The sequence below is a fragment of the Labrus bergylta genome, chromosome 18 (assembly GCF_963930695.1).
Source record: "Labrus bergylta chromosome 18, fLabBer1.1, whole genome shotgun sequence".
NCBI classification, from domain to species: Eukaryota; Metazoa; Chordata; class Actinopteri; order Labriformes; family Labridae; genus Labrus; species Labrus bergylta.
In genome coordinates this window covers 4,928,974-4,948,092 of record NC_089212.1, presented here as the reverse complement: position 1 = coordinate 4,948,092, position 19,119 = coordinate 4,928,974, and the positions used below count along the sequence as shown (strand labels likewise).

Here is a 19,119-nt window from a genome sequence, read left to right as displayed (position 1 = left end):
TTAATAATCATTATAATAATAATTAACATACCGTATTTATCGGTATAGGCCTACAGCACTTTTCAAAACAAAGTGTTTCACAAGGGCGAACTATGTACAGTATGATTCAAAATTAAAATCGATTAACAATCAAGCAATATTATCAACATGTTTTTAACATTTTTAAATAACAGAGGAAATACAGGCAACATTTTTAACTAAACTACCGCTAAACTAAAACTCTCCAAACTTCTCCTCCGATGTCTCCTCTCTATTCCTCACACACACACTCTGCCCCCGCTGTGTTCACTCTCGCTCTCATCGCTCCCCAATATTAAAAACACATTGAATTAAACACCTGTTGTTGTAATAATGATAACAATAATAAACGTAGGCCTATTTATTGTTATATGCTACGGCACTTTTCAAAACAAAGTTTTACACAAGGTCAAAATATGTACAGTATGATTCAACATTAAAATCAAGCAATATTATCAACATTTTTAAATAACAGAAAATACAGGCCACATCTTTAACTAAACTAAAGCTTGCCAAACTTCTCCTCCGATGTCTCCTATACACACGTCCTCCACCCCGCTGTGTTCGCTCTCACTGTCATCACTCCCCTGCTCCTCCCAGAGCGCGTCATGTGTGTTGACATTTAAAGGGACAGGCGAACAATTAGAGCTGCGCTCTGAATACTAGACCCCGAATACAAGACGACCCGACTTTTTCGGACCTATTTCGATGGGGAAAAAGGCCGTCTTATATTCGGACTAATACTGTAATACCTTAGTAACTCAAATAAATGTACTTAAACAAATGTGTATGTTAAACGAAAACACAATTCAAAGGAAAAGAGCAGCCATCATAGGAAGAGGGTGAAATGCACTGGCAGGATATGATCCCCCCTCTGCCAATCCCATTACACCCCTCTCCCTTAAAATCCCTCTCCTCCCCTGTTTCACTGTTGCAATAAAAAAAAAAATCTTTACCAGATTTAACTGGGGTGTCAGTAACTTAAGCATAATGATAATATTATTTATAAAATGGTCAGAAATAACAGGAAATGTACAGATTTCTGTCAAATAAGGTAATATAGACTCAGATTATACTGTAATACACAAACGTTTACTATAGCGCGTATAATCACCCCCCAAAGGCCCATTCTGAGTCTGCAGGAACAACACATAGCTGAGCTGCTATGTTTTGTTTTACCATATAGCTCTGAATCAGTCAGTCAGTTAGACTGAGACAGGTGGGGTGTCAGTCAGTCAGTCAGTTAGACAGGTAGAGTGTCAGTAACTCAGGTATGGTGTGTGTAAGTAAGTTAGGAATGGTACCAGTCAGTAAGTTGGGTATGTTGTCAGTTATTTAGGTACAGGTATGATGTCAGTCAGTGTAGCCAGTTAGAGTGTCAATCAGTAAGACAGGTGTGGGGCCAATTCAGTAAGTCAGGTAGGTTGTCAGTCAGTAAGTCAGTCAGTAAGTCAGGTGACCAAACCATGATGGGCAAAGTTTCAATGAATGAGGCCTACGAACTGACAACTTAAAATGATGAATCTTGTTTAAAGCCCCAATGTGTAACTTTGAAGATAAAGAACCAGAAGGTACAGTAATATTACCAGTTTTTAATTTTTTGGGGGCATTTTCTGCCTTTTATTGGAGAGAGAGGATAGAGTCTGAAATAGAGTCTGAAATCAGGGAGCAAGAGAGTGGGGAATGACATGCGGTAAAGGAAAACCTGAACGTCTACAGCCCATTGTTCAGTTTGTGTATGTGTATACAACTGTTACCATGATGCCTCTAGGCCGTAGCTAAATGGCTACATGTATACATGCTAGTTGTAGAGCGGTCTTGTAAGGTTATAAACTTTTTTGAGACAACGTAAGATAGATATATTTGTCTATTTGTCTACAAAGAGACATACCTTGTGTTGACTTTTTGCTCCCGGTAAAATTGCTAAACGTGAGACAACGATGACATCGGTAATGATGCAGCCTGGCGTTACGTCTCAATCGGTTATAAATAAGTCTGCAGGGATGTTTATTCTGCCATCGAATAGTTGCTTTCCCATTAGGCATGAAACAGATTATATTACTGACTTGTTGGGCAATATTATAACTAGTCTGCATCCATGTACATGTAATAAGTTATGCTATAGTGTTCTGTTTATGCATTGCAAACAGTGGATGAGGTTTTTGTTTTACAGCATCGGTTTTCCTTTTATTCCTGGATTCAACCTCAAATTGCAGCATATAGACAATGTGTGTTATGGCTGCTTGGGAGAGGGGAACAGAGTTCGGAATCAAAGCTGCTGCCTCTGAAAAATCAGAAGCTTCCTCTAAAAGGATAGGAATCCTAGTTCTTCACCATCCTGGAGCTTTGTTATAATGGACCTGAGCCCTGATGATGCACAGCTGTGCAGGCAGAAAGTTTAGGAGCAGCTTCTCCCTGTGAAATGTGAGTAAAGTTCAGCTGTGGGTGGTGCCTGTGGATCATCAGCACTTGGACTCTGTTTTGGAGGAAGGCCCGTTCAACTTCGAATTCTCTTTGCATCAATGGCTGTTGTCTCTTTCAAGGTGTACACACTCCAGCTTTGATTTTTTTTATTGCAGCAACCTTGGACAATAATATAATGTTGTATTAGAGTTGTAAAACTTGGAGATATATAAGCTCATCTTGTATCAGACTGCATTTATGGCGCAGTTATGTTACCATGAATTACACCAGTAATAAAAGTAACAACAGTTTTTGCAATTGTTGCAATAACTATGTCCTTTGTATCAAGTTGTAGTGTAATTCTGTACCAGGACCAGAAGAGGGCAGTGTGGTTATACCAATGAATCACAAAAATTGAAGAATACTGAGACAAAACAACCTAATTTTAAAGATTTTATTATAAGACTTGTGAACATTTAAACATCATGAATATGTTTCAGCAACCACATAACCCGATTTAATTGAAAATTTCTTAAAAAATAATAAAATAATAGTTACTATCTAAATAATTGAAAAGCAAATTATCATGTGCTTTTAAGAGGAAAAAATCTGCAACTGCATTACCTGAATTAAAAATGGATTTAGATCTGCAAAATATGTGGTGCACATTTTCTTAAGAAGCTGATTTACAGAAGTTAAAAGTTGAACGTATGAATACATTACAGTATGACACTGGAGGTTTCAAACCAGCACCCAAATGTAATTTACAAGTCATTTGCTTTATAAAGAAACATATTGAAATAACAAAATTAATTTTAAAATAATTAAAAAGCATGTATTCGTGTGCTTATAGTAATTATGTTCTATTTTAAAAACTGCATTACCTATATTGAAAATTGTGTTTCTCTATGACCTGTGTGTAATGTTACTGTTACATACTTTTTATAATGGGAAATTATTATGATAAAAAGGTGTCATTTTTACACTATTGTTGTGGTGTTTTTTAAGATAATATAATAATCAGTTCCTCCCTTGTCTGGTTTCCCTAAATGTTGATTGCCCTGATTGTCCATACCTGTGCCCTTAGTCTCACCTGTGTCTGATTACCACCAGTGTCTAGGCCTTTTCCACAAGTAGGCCGGTATCTTCTTAAACAGAGGTTTTCCTTTGCCATTTAAAAAAAGAATCCTGTCTACACAAGCTCTGAAAAAGGCAAAACACATTGTTACGGCTTTCATGAGCATGCCAGGTCAAAAACAATGACCATGACATACTAAAATGTTCTTGCCATTTCTGTGCAATGACCATTTCATTTGCAAAGTTGTCAACTCAGGTGCCTCTGCTCGTCAGCATAGTGGGAGAGCAGCTGTTTCATTTATGTGTAAGCATGTAAAAGGTCCACTTAGCAACGTTAACGTCAGCACTAGTTTGGTTACGTCTGCTTTCGCACTAATCTCGTGAACTAAAGTGACAAAGTTGCACAATGACGTCAAAAGGAGGAGAAACCGGCACACTCTCTGTTACAAGACCAAAACTCAGTTTTCCCTGTCTACACCTCAAACAGATTTTCTGAAAATCTTCACCCTTGGAGCAGTTTTCCAAACGGTGTGTTTTCAGTGACCTTAAATGCCGTTTACTCGTGTACGAAAGCCTCAGTTTTAAAAGAAGAACCGCCTACGTTTGGACTAGACCTTAGTCTCAGTGGTCCTTCCCTACAGGTGTCAGTTCATTGTCAGACGTTCCCCGTGTTCCTGCATGAAGTTTCCTCGTAGCACTTGGTTTTCTTCTTTTGGATTTTTGTTGGATTTAGAAAAAAAAGCCTTATTTTGCCTTTTATTAAAATATTCTTCTGGTCTTCTGCACATGGGTCCTCTTTGTTTTTTCAGTCTCATGACACAACTGCACAATAGTCTATATGATGCACAACATGTTTAAATATGCAGCTAATTTACAGAAGTATAAAGTTGAATATATGAATACATTTGTTTGCACTATTACATTGGGGGTTTCAAACCCATGGCCTTTTTAAATACCCGATGTGCATCTTCAGCAAGCATGTCGAGGAAAGTGTTGAGACCTCTGTAGGTTGTGATGTAAGACAGGGCCATTGCTGTTGGGATTCCAAAGACTGGAATGAATCTGGTCCCTTCCTCTACTGCCTTTAACGTTATTTGGTTGGAACTCTGGGCAAACACCTTCATTACGATCGGAGGAGTTACTTGTGTTGCTGTTAGTGGTGAAATTGTGGCTTCTTTTAATTCCTTTAAAGGAACACCTGCCCTATTCGCTAAGCTCTGCAGCGACTTGATGTCAAGACCAAACTTGTATACGTACTGCTTCACCACACCAACCAGCAAGCCTATATCAACAGCAATAGAAAGCCCGGGAATTAATACACCTGCTACAGCTGAAGACAGAGTAGCAAAGTATTTAATTTTTGAATGAAGAGCCTTTTTCTTTTTGTTGATGATCTCCCGGCTGATATTGGGCATGGCAAACAGAAAGGCATCTCTCTTGTGTTCAGGAAGTTCTCGCTCCAGAGTCTCCTCTAGCAGATGGAAATCATACAGTTGCAGGTCAAAGCTGGACACCAGGAAGACCTGAGGAGACTTGAGACCTTGTTCCTGAAGACCTGTCACAAGCAGAATTTATATTAGCTGATAAAATATTTTGAATCCCAAAGATATTTCCCACTAGTAGTGTGATCTAAACAGTGTTACAAAGAAATTCACTCACTGTACTAATGTTTCGTCTGGCTATATTATACTATATATGTAACATTAAGCCAGGCTGTGGCCGCGTTGTAACGGTTTATCAAGGGGCTTAAAACCCGCCTCAGCTCCATTTTTCAGCCTGTCGTTAGGTTGACTGAAAGTTAGGGTGAGACAGCATTTCCAGCAGGAAGACTGCCATCTATGGGACCCAAAGCCCCCTGCAGTAACAGATGAGTGACGTTACTCAGGCTTTATCCATTAACATGTAAATCACTGTACAGGGGAGGATGTAATGGTTTGGCTTAAAACCAGCCATCTCTCAACCTGTTAGTAGCCCATCAATGGGACTCCAAAGCCCCCTGCAATAACAAATGAGTGACGTCACTCACACTTCATCCATTAATATTTAAAGTCTATGGTTTAAACACAGACTTAAAAACAGACATGGACTGAAATGAAAACATGCCGAGAAATCTATCAGAAATCAACAACAATTGTGCTGCAATTACAGACACAATGAATTGTCAAAAACACACTAATCCTCACAACAACTGTGACAGACAAATGCTGCAAATCAGTTTCTGCTGATGATGTAGAGAGCTGGTTTATCTCACTTGTAACTATCAGATGATAAAATTATGTTGTCTTTCCTGAAACCTCTGGCACTTGATTTAACTTACTGGCATCCTTGACGTGTTTTGTTTGTGCTGTCTGGAATGTTTGGCTAGGTAACTCTTTCCTTGTTGCCTGTATACCTATGGTGTCAGTTTCGCTGCTCCCATGATTTGATTATGAAGCCAGCATCCAAATGTCATTTAAAAGTTCTTTGAATTTTAAGTAAACATATTGAAATAATCAAAAGCATGTAATCGTGTAACCATGGTCGTGTAAAATCGTGATTAATTGTATGCTATTTTGTCCCTGTCTAAGCCTCCGCTGTGTCTCCCTGTAGTCACAGTGATGGGAAAGAACAGGACTGCTGCATCTTTGAATGTCTAATTACACTTTAAAATACTGACAGCTCAGTTGACAAGTCAACAGTCATTTCCACCTTATGACATCAAACATTAATGACGAGTAACGACTTCCTTTTTCCGTGGTTAAGTTAATGTTGTAACCTTCGATCTTCCAGAAGGTCCTTACTTTATTTCAAAATAAAAGAAGGGTTGAATTCAAACGGCAAATATAGTACACGCTTCAAACCATAAAACAATTCAAAATAAAAGCCTTTTTACAATTTATATATTTAAATGCGATATAATGGAATTTCAGACATGCGATTAAAGATGTGATTAATCATGATTATCTTTTGAACATTAGCGATTTATTGCAATTAAATAATTTAATCGTGTGAAAGCCCTAATAAAACATTAACACTGAGAGATACTAGTCTTTTAATGATTCATCACTTACATTGAATGCAGTTATCCTTGATTTTTTTCAGAGATCTTTCTTTGTTAAAGTCTCTCTGAGTTCTTTCCTCGTCACGCATGCTATTGTCAATCTTTGAGCGAACAAAGTAGAACTTCTTCTCCATCCTCTGAATCTCTTTAGCCAGCCTCACATCGTTTTCTTTGAAGCGATCGGATGAAACAATGATGAAGAAGTCAAACTTTTCAAATCCAACATGCTTCATGTACTTGTCAGCTGGAAACTTTGTGGTGCCGATACCAGGAAGATCCCAGAATGTCACATTGGGATGGTTGGGATGGGGGTACGGGTTAACCTCCATGGTGGTTTCTGTAGTACCAGTAGGAGCAGCTTTCTCATCCCTGTTGTCTATGCCTCTAAACGCATTAACAAAGGTGGATTTACCAGAGCCAGACTCTCCAGTTATAGCAATATTTAGTGGAACATTTTTCTGTTGATCGAAATATTCATTGATCTTTGCAACAGCTAAGGCTTGGTCATTTTTTAGGAGAGCTTCTTTAATTTCTTTGTGTACTTGTTCACTGTCAAATGGATTCCCCATGGTGCCTCTTGGAATCTGAGTAAAAGAAAAGTAAAACTTTTTCTATTATCCTCTTAACATCATGCACAAACAAAATAAGACAGATGCAAATATACAGTGTGTGGTAGTACAGCAACACATTCAGCCATTATCAGATTCTCTCTATGAAATAAGTAATTAAATACTTTTTCAGATAATTCAAGGAATGGGCCGGGCAAAACTAAAAAAAACAGACAAACTTATTTTGCACTGGAGAGTAATTTAAAACCAAAGTGTGATGAACCATCTGTATGTCTTTTAACCTGTTTTGGCCTGTTTAAGCAGCTTGTATCTTATCATCAAAGATTACTTACCTAGGAGTCAAATAGCAGAAGCAGTTGAGACAAAAGCAGATCGCTGTACAAGTTGTTCACCTGCAGGAACAGCATTCACATAGTTTCTTTACTTCATTTAAATTCAAAAGAAGTTTTTTTTATCGTAGTCCAGCCTTTTAGGTAGTAACCAATAAGAAGTCTTCTGTTAGTTAAGGATCACCCATTGGTCTTGTATAATAGCAATATTGGAAGTTGCGCATCACCACACCCCCTGCAGGTTTCTAAGAGCAAGGCCAAACATTTCATTTGTAGTTAGTCTATTCTTTGCCATGGCTGCTAATGGAAACCCTCCTTCCATGATTCTTTGTGTCCCTTGAATATATTAGGCTCTTTGTTGGTTTCACTATTGTACAAATGTTCATCTTTCAGAAACGGCTCCCTACATGCAAGATAAAGAGTTATCTGTTTGCCATCCAATCTTGGAAAATGTTTAAGCTTGAAACGCTCACCTTTTAAGCTTGAGCTATAATTTGAAATGGAATTTTAAATATTACATTTGGATTAAAGTCACCAAGGTCTATTCTATGGCACTTGATTTAACTTACTGGTATCCTTGTTGTGTTTTGTTCGTGTTGTTTGGAATGTTTGGCTAGGTAACTCTATCCTCGTTGCCTGCATACCTGTGGTGTCAGTATCGCCTTACGCATGATTTAAATATATAAACACCTTAAACAACACTCACTGGTTCTATCAAGAGGAGAAATACAGGACCACATTATAAGATTAAATAAGTTCATGTATGTTAAATATTAACATATGAAAGAGTTAAATTGTAACCTTGGTTCCCTGAGTGAAGAGACTATCTCTCCACCCCATTATATAACATGTATGTGATATGTTTCCCCTGCTCTAGTGTCAGTAGATAAAACTGTAAGAGACAACGGCTTGCCTAGCCATATTTAAAGCACCTGTGCTGGCATGCTATCACTGATAGTTTTATTGGAACTTATTTCCAAGGAGCCTAGAGGCTGCAATGATAGCCTCTTCACTCACAAACCAGGGTTACAATGCAAACATACATTATCTACTGAGACTATCTCTCCGCCCTGTTACATAACATGTACAGGGTAATTCTTTTAGACACCCTGCGAGAACAGTGCAGCACACAATCCAATAAACACAAGTGCACCATTTACATGCCAACATAACCAGGCTTCACAAGGCCACACCTGAGAGGCAGTACCAAGACTCAAAACCAACCCAAGAATATGGACAAAGGCCCCATCAAGCACACAAACAGAGTCCATGCAGGTCAACCCTCAACTGCTAGCTAAGGGAAACCCTTTTGTCTAACAATAAGCCCAACTCAGTACCCCCTCCCAAAAGGACGGGCTGCTACATAAAGATGGTAGAACCTGGAAAATGTGGTCTTAGATGAACATATAACAGTACTTATAGCAGCAAGAGAGGCTCCCCGCCACAACTTCCAGGAAGTAGCCACACTGCAAGAGCACATACGCTCTCTGGATAATATCCACAACAAATTAAGATAGTAGAGACTCTAACCAGGTTTCTTCCAAATGCCCAGAGCAGAAAAAGAGATGGTTAGACCTCCTGACGGCACCTTCAGGACTCTGCTGGATCCCTAACTGGGCCTGCAGTCAGTGTGTATTCACCAATCTGAACCTGTGCAATCTGATTGGGCTGCAGGTACAGCCTTATGGTACTAGTAGTGACAAGGACACTAGCAGAAAACAAAAAGAGTTTAGGGTCCTGCTTTTGCCCCTCCATTGCACCTGTTACTTTCATTTGCACCAAAGCAGGTGAAACTGATTCACAATCACTTGTGCTAAGTGAACAGATTGATAGCCCTGAAGTCTAACTGACTTGGTGGTCAATTGTTGTGTCAATTCAGTGTTGCTTTAATTTTTTGAGCAGTGTATTAATGTGCTAAAGTTGAGAACTGAAGCCCATCTTGGACTACCTAGATTCTACCTTGAGGACTTGGACTTAGGCTCAGGTAATGGGGACTCTACTTGGACAGAACTCAGATTCATCCGGGGTAAATTGTAATTCTTGATTTACAAAATGTGAACTAATAAAGTTCACTGGAGGATAAGAGATGAATGTTTAGCTTCTTCATTTACTGGAAGTCAGTCTTTCCTGCAATGACTTGTAAGTATACTGCTATGATTTTACTTTATCAAAGAAGGTTGTCTTTGTTTCTTAGTGCTTACATTACAGTCAGGAATCTTTTGGCATGTTTACAGACCCATGTTTACAGCTCTGTGATCTGCAGTATCTGTGGTTCAGATTGAGTGACAGAGTTTACCAGCAGTTGAGTCAGACAACTCACGTTTGTATCGTTTAAAATATATATTTCAGCAGAGCATAGTTTGTGTTTCTAGGCTCCGACCTCATCACTACTCACAGTTTAAATTTACTTGCAGAAATTTAAGGAGTGATGGGATGATATCTTAAACCCTCCATCTGGAGCCTATAGGTGGATGCTAAGGTGGTGGTGGGGCTTAGCAAGAGTGCAGTACTGGTGCAGGTCAGAGCTGACAATGCAGCTTAAAAAGACCGCTAATTGAAAGAAGGTGTTATCATGGGTTTTTGAGAATGAGGCATGTCAAGGTTGAAATCAGAGCAGCTCGAGTTGACTGCCTGAACTAGATCATAGGCGTCACCTCATATTTGTTTGCTGTATGCTAATGAATAAAATGAGAAATGTAGTGATGATTCAGCTGTAAAAGATCGTAGTTTAAATTGTTGGAGCTTATAGATTTTCAATGCTGGCCCAGGAATGTTACTTTTGATTCAGTCATCAATTTACTCTTGAACTATTCTGATGCAAGAGTAAATTACAACTTTTATTGAATTAATTGAGCTCTAGTTATAAAAAAAATTGTGTATTTTTCTTATATTCATGTGCTCATGTTTATTCACCATGCTGGTAACTGTAAGAGTCTACTTAATCTGATAATAATGAGGCTGTGATAGAGCTGGAATAGTTACGATCACCTTTCTCTCCTTCTTTCTTCTCTGAGAGAAACTCTTCATCCTTATATCTTTACTTTAGGAGCTTTGTGAATAACTTTTATCTTTACCATGATCTAGTCTTTAACTTTAACGTGTTCCAGCTCCTCCAGCTGTCTGTCACTGTGTCTGAAACTTTTCTCCCTTCTGTTTTCGTCATGCGCTGCTGTCACTCTCGACTCTTCTGGTGATTTTTTTCATTGAATGCTGATTTAAGATTAGTTTTTTGTCGGTATCTGATGGTTTTAAAACCGTTTTACCAAACGTGTTTTTTATCAGATAAAACCTGTGCTAAAATCTGTGTGAGTGTACAATTCAAGAGTAATGAGCGCGCTCGCAGGAGGGACAGCAGTGAAGCCATCGGCTGCCTTTCAACTGTGACACACATGCGTCACAGAGCGCTTATGATACGTTGACGCTGTAGCAGTTATTAGCGCAACGTTTTTAAAATAATTACTGACAAAACACCGATATGACAGGAAAGCGCTGTGAAATTGAGAACGTGTTACTGTCTATTATTTTTTTTCAGGCAGTATTTGAACTGGCCCGAGCGGGCCAGCTGAACGTGCAATCAGCTGGCCCGGACTCTGTCAATCTTTCGTCCGGGCCAGCGGGCCAGTTATAATGTCGAGCCCTGCATAGACACACAGATTGAAAATAATGACCAACTGAACACATATTTTATGTTATCTCACCAGATACCAGACTCACCAGATCAAAAGATCACTGAACGAGTTGTTCAACTTTAAGAAATGCAAACTCAACGAAGCATAGAAACAGGAGAAAAGTTTATCAGTCTTGGGCAGCAACCAATCAAAAGTCTTTCTGTTATTTCAGGAACACCCATTAGTTATTTTTAAAGCAGCTGACTTTTAAGAAACTTGCTGATTTACAGGAACAGACAGTAGAAGCTGCATGCTCTCACGTCTTCTGCAGGTTAATAAGAGCATGCCACACCCTGAGAAGTAAACAAGCACTAAGATTGTGGTGAAACTTCCTCGTCTCTGAGATGTTGCATGAAGCAGCAGTTTGTATGTCTGACTATTTCAGCAGCTGTTAATTGACTTCAACAGTTTTTTGTGTCTCCAAAAAAATATTAATTGACTTATTTAATTTATTTATACATTTATTTATCAGGGACACGATGTGTAGGCATTGTTACATCTTGTTACACCTAAGTGCAACCAATGCAATGTATATGGGACTTCATGGTTAATTTGCAGTCCTTGTCCTTGGTTAGGCTTTTAGGAAATAACACAGATGATTCAACAATGCTGTCCAACAGATATAATGCTGCTAGGACTCCAAGTATTGGAACGAGTGTGGCCCCCTCCTCTGCTGCCATTAAACCAGCTGTGCTGCAAATTTCAGCCAACAACACCAATAAAAGTTCAGGAGTTACTTTGACTGCTGCCAGAGGTGACATGATGACTTTCTTCAATTCCTCATAAGGAACACCCGAGTAGTTTGCCATTCTCTTCAGTGACTTGGTGTCAAGACCAAACCCAAATACATACTGTCTAACAACGCCAGCTAGAGAGACAATATCAACAGCCATAGAAAGCCCCAGAACTGGTACAGCTCCTACACCTGCAGATAGAATAGCAAAGTATTTGACTTTGGATTTGAAAGCCTTTTTCTTTTCTTTGATCATGTCCAGACTGATATTGGGCATGGCAAGTAGAAAGGCTTCCTTATGGAGTTCAGGAAGGTCTTCCTTCAGGGTCTCCACTAACAGAGGGAAATCATACAGTGTCAGGTGAAAGCTGGACACCAAGAAGACCTGAGGAGACCAGAGACCTAGATCCTGAAGACCTGTGTCAGGAAAAAAAAGTTATTCAGGGACAGTTCTTTGTTAAATCAGCAAATTAGATTTATTGCCAAGAAGAATTGTTACAACAAAGAAATAATCTACCAAACAAATGTACCTTACTTTTTGTGGGATGTTTATATATATACAGTAAATATAGATAGAGATAAAATAATACTCAAAGTTAATGACAGCATTAATGTCAAAAGAACATTCTAAGCACTGAGGTAAATCAGTTTATTATTTAATTATTTTTTAAAGGATACATCACCTACCCTGGATGCAGTTGTTCCTGATTTGTGTCAGGGTCCTTTCTTCATTGAACTCTCTCTGACTTCTTTTCTCATCACGTATGTTATCATCAATCTTTGAGCGAACAAAGTAGAACTTCTTCTTCATTTTTTGAATCTTCTTAGCCAGTTTCAGATCATTTTCTCTGAAGCAATCAGCTGAGATGACGAAGAAGAAGTCAAACTTTTCAAATCCAACCTTCTTCAGGTACTTAGCAGCAGGAAAATTGGGGCTGCCGATACCAGGAAGATCCCAGAATGTCACATTGGGATTGTTTGGATAGGAGTACGGTTTGACCTCCATGGTGGTTTCTACACAACCAGTAGGAGCAGCTTTCTCATCCTTGTTGTCTATACCTCTAATGGCATTAACAAAGGAGGATTTACCAGAGCCAGACTCTCCTGTGACAGCAATATTTAGAGGAACATTTTGCTCCTTGTCCAAATACTCCTGCATCTTTGCACCAGCTAAGTCTTGATCATTTTTCTCTGGAGCTTCTTTAATTTCTGTATCTATCTGTTGACGACCAGATTGATTCCCCATGGTGCTTCTTGAAAACTAGAATAGAAGAGATGTTATAAAGTCACTATAATCCTGACAAAATAAAGTCAATGTAAGACTACAATGATAAACATCATGCACAAAGAAAGTAAACACACAGACAAAGTCCTGAATTTTATGTGTAAAATTTAATATAAAAGGGGTAAACAATAATGTATAGATGAAACAGATAAAGAATATGATTATTGTGATCAGGATAATGCAATTATAATGTATGGTGACATTATATATTTAGTAATGAGATAAGACGCGGTATTGTTTGAATGACTTAATCAGAACATGGACAAAAAGAAAAAGTTGATAAAAGAATTTTAGGATTCTATTTGGATTTAAAGGAGGGCTCTGAATAGACACGACTCAAGACTCAATCTTCCAATACCCCTTGCCACCAGCAGTCTTACTGTGAGATGTGTTCGATTGAACTCCGCCGGATGGTCCCGCGTTTCAGTCTCTGGCAAGCGGTTCTTTCCAGGTCCAGAGAGGTCCATGGGCCAGATTAGATGCCTCAACAACTTGGTCGGAGTATGCAGCTGGGATGGAGATTGTACGTCGGTTCAGCCGACAGGAAGAGGATCCAACAGGAAATAAATTATTAAAGAGTCTTTTGATACGTCGATTTCCAATTCAGATTAACCGGATGGCCATCTTGATGAATCCAAACTAAGGAATTGGCATTCAAAATTGAAGAGCAAAGACTTTGGAGAAGAAAGTTCAAAAACCTTGCTTGAGCCAGAAAGAATTGACGTTCCAAAATTTTGTGTGAAAAAGAGAGTTCGGTAGAGACTCGTCTCTACGGCACAAACCTAAAAGAAGTGATTCGGACCGAAGTCTGAAGAGAAGCGAGCAAGAGCTGAAGCTCTAAACTTCACAAACCAAAAACTAAGAGAAAAACTAAAGATCTGAGCTCAGTGTGAACTCTTATCACCTGGATGGGAGGAGGGGGGTCTGCAGGCAAAGAGGGGTGCCGCCCACGGGTGACTCCCATTCTGACCGGAGGACAATTGTTTAAACTAAACCGAGTTTACTCAGTAAGATTAAGAATAAGAATCTAAACATATATACGTCACCATACATTAATTTCAATATTATTTCTATCAGATCCACGTTGATGTAGGTTCACATCATATATTTAGACAAACATTTCTATCAGATTCATGTTGAGATGAAAATCACACCATCTGGGAACATCCTCAGTTAATCCCAGCCTGTAAGTGAACAAAAACATGTTATACAGTCAGCATTCTTAATAAGACATATTAATAAAGTAGGTAAAGAAATTGGTGTCTTTAAATAAAACCTTCTATAGCTAATATCAAAGAGTATGCTTTATAACACGTCTAAATGTATAATTATGAAGGTTACGTATTCATGGATATTCTAACACTAGATGGCAATAGTGCTCCACGTCAAATTCCTATTAAACATAATATAACTCTTATTGCTGTTCTGAAGATCAGATTTTGAGTTTAAAAAGATGATTATAATACATTCAATGTAACAATTACAAATGTGGTTTAATTCAGTTCTTCAGAAGTCCTTCAACAGATGGTCAATTTTACGACTTACGACTGGTTTCGGTCACAGTTCATGTTTTTGGGGTCAATTCGTAGATAGCAGAGTGTTCTGTTTCCGCTCGGTTGTTTATTCCAGGTGTTGTAAAAGTTCAAAACATCCTGTCTGAGAGGGAGACTTAAATCATTGATCAGTTCCTTTGTTCCTTGGTAAAAGTAATCAACTTAAGGAATGTTACTCCACAGTCCTGAGTCCTGCAGGAAGAGAGGTTGTAAAACGCTGCTGATAACGGCTACAACATGAAGCTTTTCTCTGTATAAAGTCAGATATTCAATTCTGCCAAGACAGGAAGGGGATTGTGTGAAAATAAAAAATAGGAAACTTGATCTTCCCTGCAGGCTGGAGTTGATTTAAGGTAACTGTTATCACAGTGCTAAGTACGGCACTGACAAAAAAGACTTTACAATCTGTTAATGAATATAACATCAAACACACAAATGATCTTCAAATATGAAATGTTTGTCCCCAGCTCACACCAAATACAAATAAGATCACTGTATGAGTTGTAAAGAAGCATAGAAACAGGAGAAAGGTTTATCAGTCTTGGGCAGCAACCAATCAAAAGTCCTTCTGTTATTTCAGGACCACCCTTATTTTTAAAGCAGCTGACTTTTAAGAAACATGCTGATTTACAGGAACAGGAGAAGCTGCATGCTCTCACGTCTTCTACAGGTTAATAATAGCGCAAATCTTTATTGTGGCTGCTGCTTGAAATCCTCCTTTTCTACATCTTTAGTTTTCATCAAAGCTTTGTCTGTTCAAAAACTAGTGATGTTGGGAGCCCTTATTGTGTGATATCTTCAGCTTTAAACAGCACTAATAATGGTGAATAATATCAGAAGCATGGGGATGTTTCAGCAGCTCTGAAATAAAATGTGTTTTAGGTTTTTACTAATTTACAAATGTTATTTTTCATGGCAAAAGCTTTCACTTTGATTTCGTACTTCTTAGATTCTCTCCTCAGGTTTATTAAGAGGACAGGAAATCACTCCATGGGAAAGGGAACAAGCACAAAAGATTGTGGTGAGACGTCCTCGTCTCTAAAGGTGTTGCATGCAGAAGTTTCTGTGACTGATGATTGCAGCAGCGGTCAACTGGCTGTTTATTTGTGTCTACAAAAGTTATAATACGTGCTCACTAAGGTGAAACGTTTTAATGACGCCACACAAAAAAAAGGAAAACTCACCACACCAACTCATGACAGTAGGCTACTTCTCAAAGTGTGGGAACATTTAGTGAGCTGTTTCTCACCTAGGTTTGAATGTTTTAGTGTGTGTGTGTGTGTTGTAATTATGTTTATGTAGTAGTTTTTCTGTAGCTTTGTTCATGTGTGTGTGTCTGTATTTGTGTGTGTTCAGGTTCGTCTGGTTGTCCTCAGCTTCTAACAGGCTGTGATACATTGTGCAGCTCTAATCTCACATTTTGGTTTAATTCCCAGCAGATATGAGAGTTTGTGTGTTCAAATTCAGGATGTACGTGTGTAATTTCCATCAATTTTCATTTTGGTCTGGTAGCTGGAGAGGTACCAGTCCACTTCCTGAGAACTGTTGAGGTGCCCTTGAGCAAGGCACCAAACCCCCAAAACTGCTCTGAAGCGCTCGCTGTGGGCAGCCCCCTCACTCTGAGACCTCTCCATTAGTGCATGTTCATATGATCCTGTTTGTGCATCTTTGTGTATTTCAGCAAAGGACTGTGATGTCACAGGATAGTTGTGATGTCAGTGCCAGCCTGTTATTTGTGTCCTAGAACACACAAACGTCTAGAAACACATAGCTAACACAGCTACAGAGACAAACAGGAGCAAAACAAACCTCATCCCAGTTCAAAGTCTATTATTTTGTCAGGTGCGATTGAGTTTTATAAAATAACAAACACAATGGCAAACAGACAACCGGAGCAGAAATTTCTCTCTATCGAAAAGAAGAGAGCCATGATTTTGGCATCCCTGGTGATAAAAAGATGTGAGATTAAGAAGTTTCACAAAGCTATAGAAGCAAAGGATGTGCAGGATGTGTCACAGCTTGAGCGGCGGCTTGATCGTATTAAAAAAGGTCACAGGGAGTCACTCAACAGAGCTGAGGAAAGACTTGCAAAAGCCAACTTGGACTTTGATAGAGCGCACAATTCAAAAGAGGATTTAAACGTGATAAGTGAGGACTTACATGACAAAATAGCGACCATTAAAAATGAATTGGAACAGACTGAAGAAATCATGCGTAAATACGCTAAGTATAAACAAATTGTCATCGACTTCTTGCCTCAGTCCAAGGCTATGTGCAGCCTTGGTGGGGAGATGCCTGGACAGTCCAGATGTGACTGATGTGTATCGCACCATAGTAGATACTCGGTTTAACACTCTCAACACTTTGGAGCGCCGTATGTTTAGACTGTTTGATCAGCTTGACAAAATTCCTGAAGAAGTTTTAGCAGAAATGAGAAATAAGCATTACATAGAGATGATGATGAAGCTGCGTGCAGAGGAGTTTAGGTTGAAACTCGAGAAACTGAAAGAAAGGGAGAAGAAGTGCATGCAAAGATCTACTGCTAATAACAAGCCGGTAAAGTGTAAAAAGCTCATGTTCAGATCACCATCAGCATAGAGAAGCAAGAAGAAGAGAAGAAAGATGATTTGCAGGAGGAATATGACCCCTTTCTATCATTGGACGAGGAGACTAAAATATTTAACAAATGGGATGACAGGTGGAGGCTGAGAAGTCCTACATCCATTTCCTGTAGAGACAATTTCAGGGCTGGAGAAACTTCAGCCGAGTGTTCTCCTGCTAGTGCAGAGTTGTCTCAGCATCAAGCAAATGGTACAGAGAAAACTTTGCATAACTCTGGCACTGCTCACATTGGAGAGCTAGGTGAGGTACATCTAAAGCAGAACCACTGTCTCTCAATTTCTGACACCCAAGAGTCAGGGTCAATATATGACACTGAAAATATACAGAGCACCACAAAGTGTTTAAAACAGAACAAGACGCCACCATCTAACAGAGCCAATAAATGGATCAATCCGCTGGTAAACCGTTTGCCATCTACTAACTGAAAGAACACATTCAAAGGACAGTCCTGCCCCCAGCTTGCCGAGAATTACAACTACCATTCTAAGGAGTCTCGAGAATCCTTGAGGAGATTGGCCACTGTGCAGACCACCAAGTACATTAAGCAAAACTTGGAGTTCAAAAGGCTGCTGACCAGAAAGACCTAAATGGTTAACAGACATCATTGTCCTGTCCCTTTCTTCTCTTTCTACTCAACCTTTCTGTTCCCCTCTTCTATTTCCCTTTTCGAGTCACCATGAGGCATCAGCGGCTAGCGGCACATGATGTCCTCCTTTGTGTTGATGAGATTGGATGTCCTGTGTGTGTTAAGGTTTACTCCAGGTGCTCTGGTTTCTCCCACAAAATCTCACATAAAAAAAAACAGTGAACAGAATCGATCAACACAAACAACAATGAATAATGAATGATAATAAACAGCATTAAAAATAAAAAATTGGGACGGCCAAGTCTGTATCAATGCAACATTATCACGGAATTCGGTTTGGGGTTTGGTGCGCTTTTGTTCCCACCAAAGTCCTCTGAGTGCAACTACTACCTTAGAAATCAGGGATTTGACACAAATGATAATTATGAAATTACTTCTCCAAGCACAAACAGCAAATTAACAAACACAAAACTTTGACAGGGAACAGGTTTGTGTTATTTGTACGGAAGAGGAGTAGGGCCACGGAAAAATAAATGTTAGGGTTTGGACTTTAATCTCAGGATTCTGACTTTTTTTCTCAGTCAGACTTAAAAAAATAAAAAATAAGTAAATCGGACCCCCCCAAAAAATGTTTCAGTGGCCCTAATACTCTACTCTCATAATCTTTATCTGCAACTATGTAAAGAGTAATGGGTATAGAACGGTCACCTCACTGTCATGTTTCCAGTTTGCACTAAAGAGGTCAAAGTAAAGTATAGCCTACACTGTCTAAACATTTCACTTTATACTAGATTTGGAGGGGAATGCTGAAAGTAGTTACTGTTATATTTCCTACAGTCGAGTCAACCCCAAAATGTCAAATGCTCAGACATGTAGTGAAGTTTTTTACTGCAACACGAAGCAGGTGAGAAGAGGTCATTTAGAGACACACACACACTCCTCTGTTCCCATTCATCTGTTTCTGCCAGCTTTAACAGGTCAAGTACCTAGACTTCATTCTTAATTTAATATTCTTCATAGTTCATTGAGGTTTATCAAAGAATTCAACATGTAAGAAAAATAGTCATTTCAGAAACTTGTTGATTTGCAGCTTCAGTCATGTCAGTGTTTGTCTGCCCCACAGGGATGTAAGGTTCATTGTAACGAGTATATTGTCACATCTAAACTAACCAAAATATTGTTTCAGAGATGAAGTTTTAACTTCATGTGAGCAGTCAGTGGAAAGCTTTTATCTTA

The 19,119-nt window shown here is 38.9% G+C and overlaps 3 protein-coding genes across 3 annotated transcripts in view; 1 reads left to right on the top strand and 2 right to left on the bottom strand.

Moving 5' to 3' along the window:
• daam2 (dishevelled associated activator of morphogenesis 2) overlaps positions 1-19,119 on the top strand; it is a 161,217-nt gene that overhangs the window by 114,946 nt on the left and 27,152 nt on the right. The window lies entirely within an intron of this gene.
• Positions 3,744-7,593, bottom strand: LOC109989724 (interferon-inducible GTPase 5-like). The gene is made up of 3 exons (XM_020641585.3): positions 7,440-7,593; positions 6,549-7,122; positions 3,744-5,053 (listed from the first exon to the last, which is right to left on the bottom strand). Exons 2-3 carry the CDS (start codon positions 7,105-7,107, stop codon positions 4,416-4,418), a joined length of 1,197 nt encoding a protein of 398 aa, XP_020497241.1. The 5' UTR covers positions 7,108-7,122; positions 7,440-7,593; the 3' UTR covers positions 3,744-4,415.
• LOC109989721 (interferon-inducible GTPase 5-like) lies at positions 11,614-13,093 on the bottom strand. The gene is made up of 2 exons (XM_065966628.1): positions 12,525-13,093; positions 11,614-12,254 (listed from the first exon to the last, which is right to left on the bottom strand). Exons 1-2 carry the CDS (start codon positions 13,081-13,083, stop codon positions 11,614-11,616), a joined length of 1,200 nt encoding a protein of 399 aa, XP_065822700.1. The 5' UTR covers positions 13,084-13,093.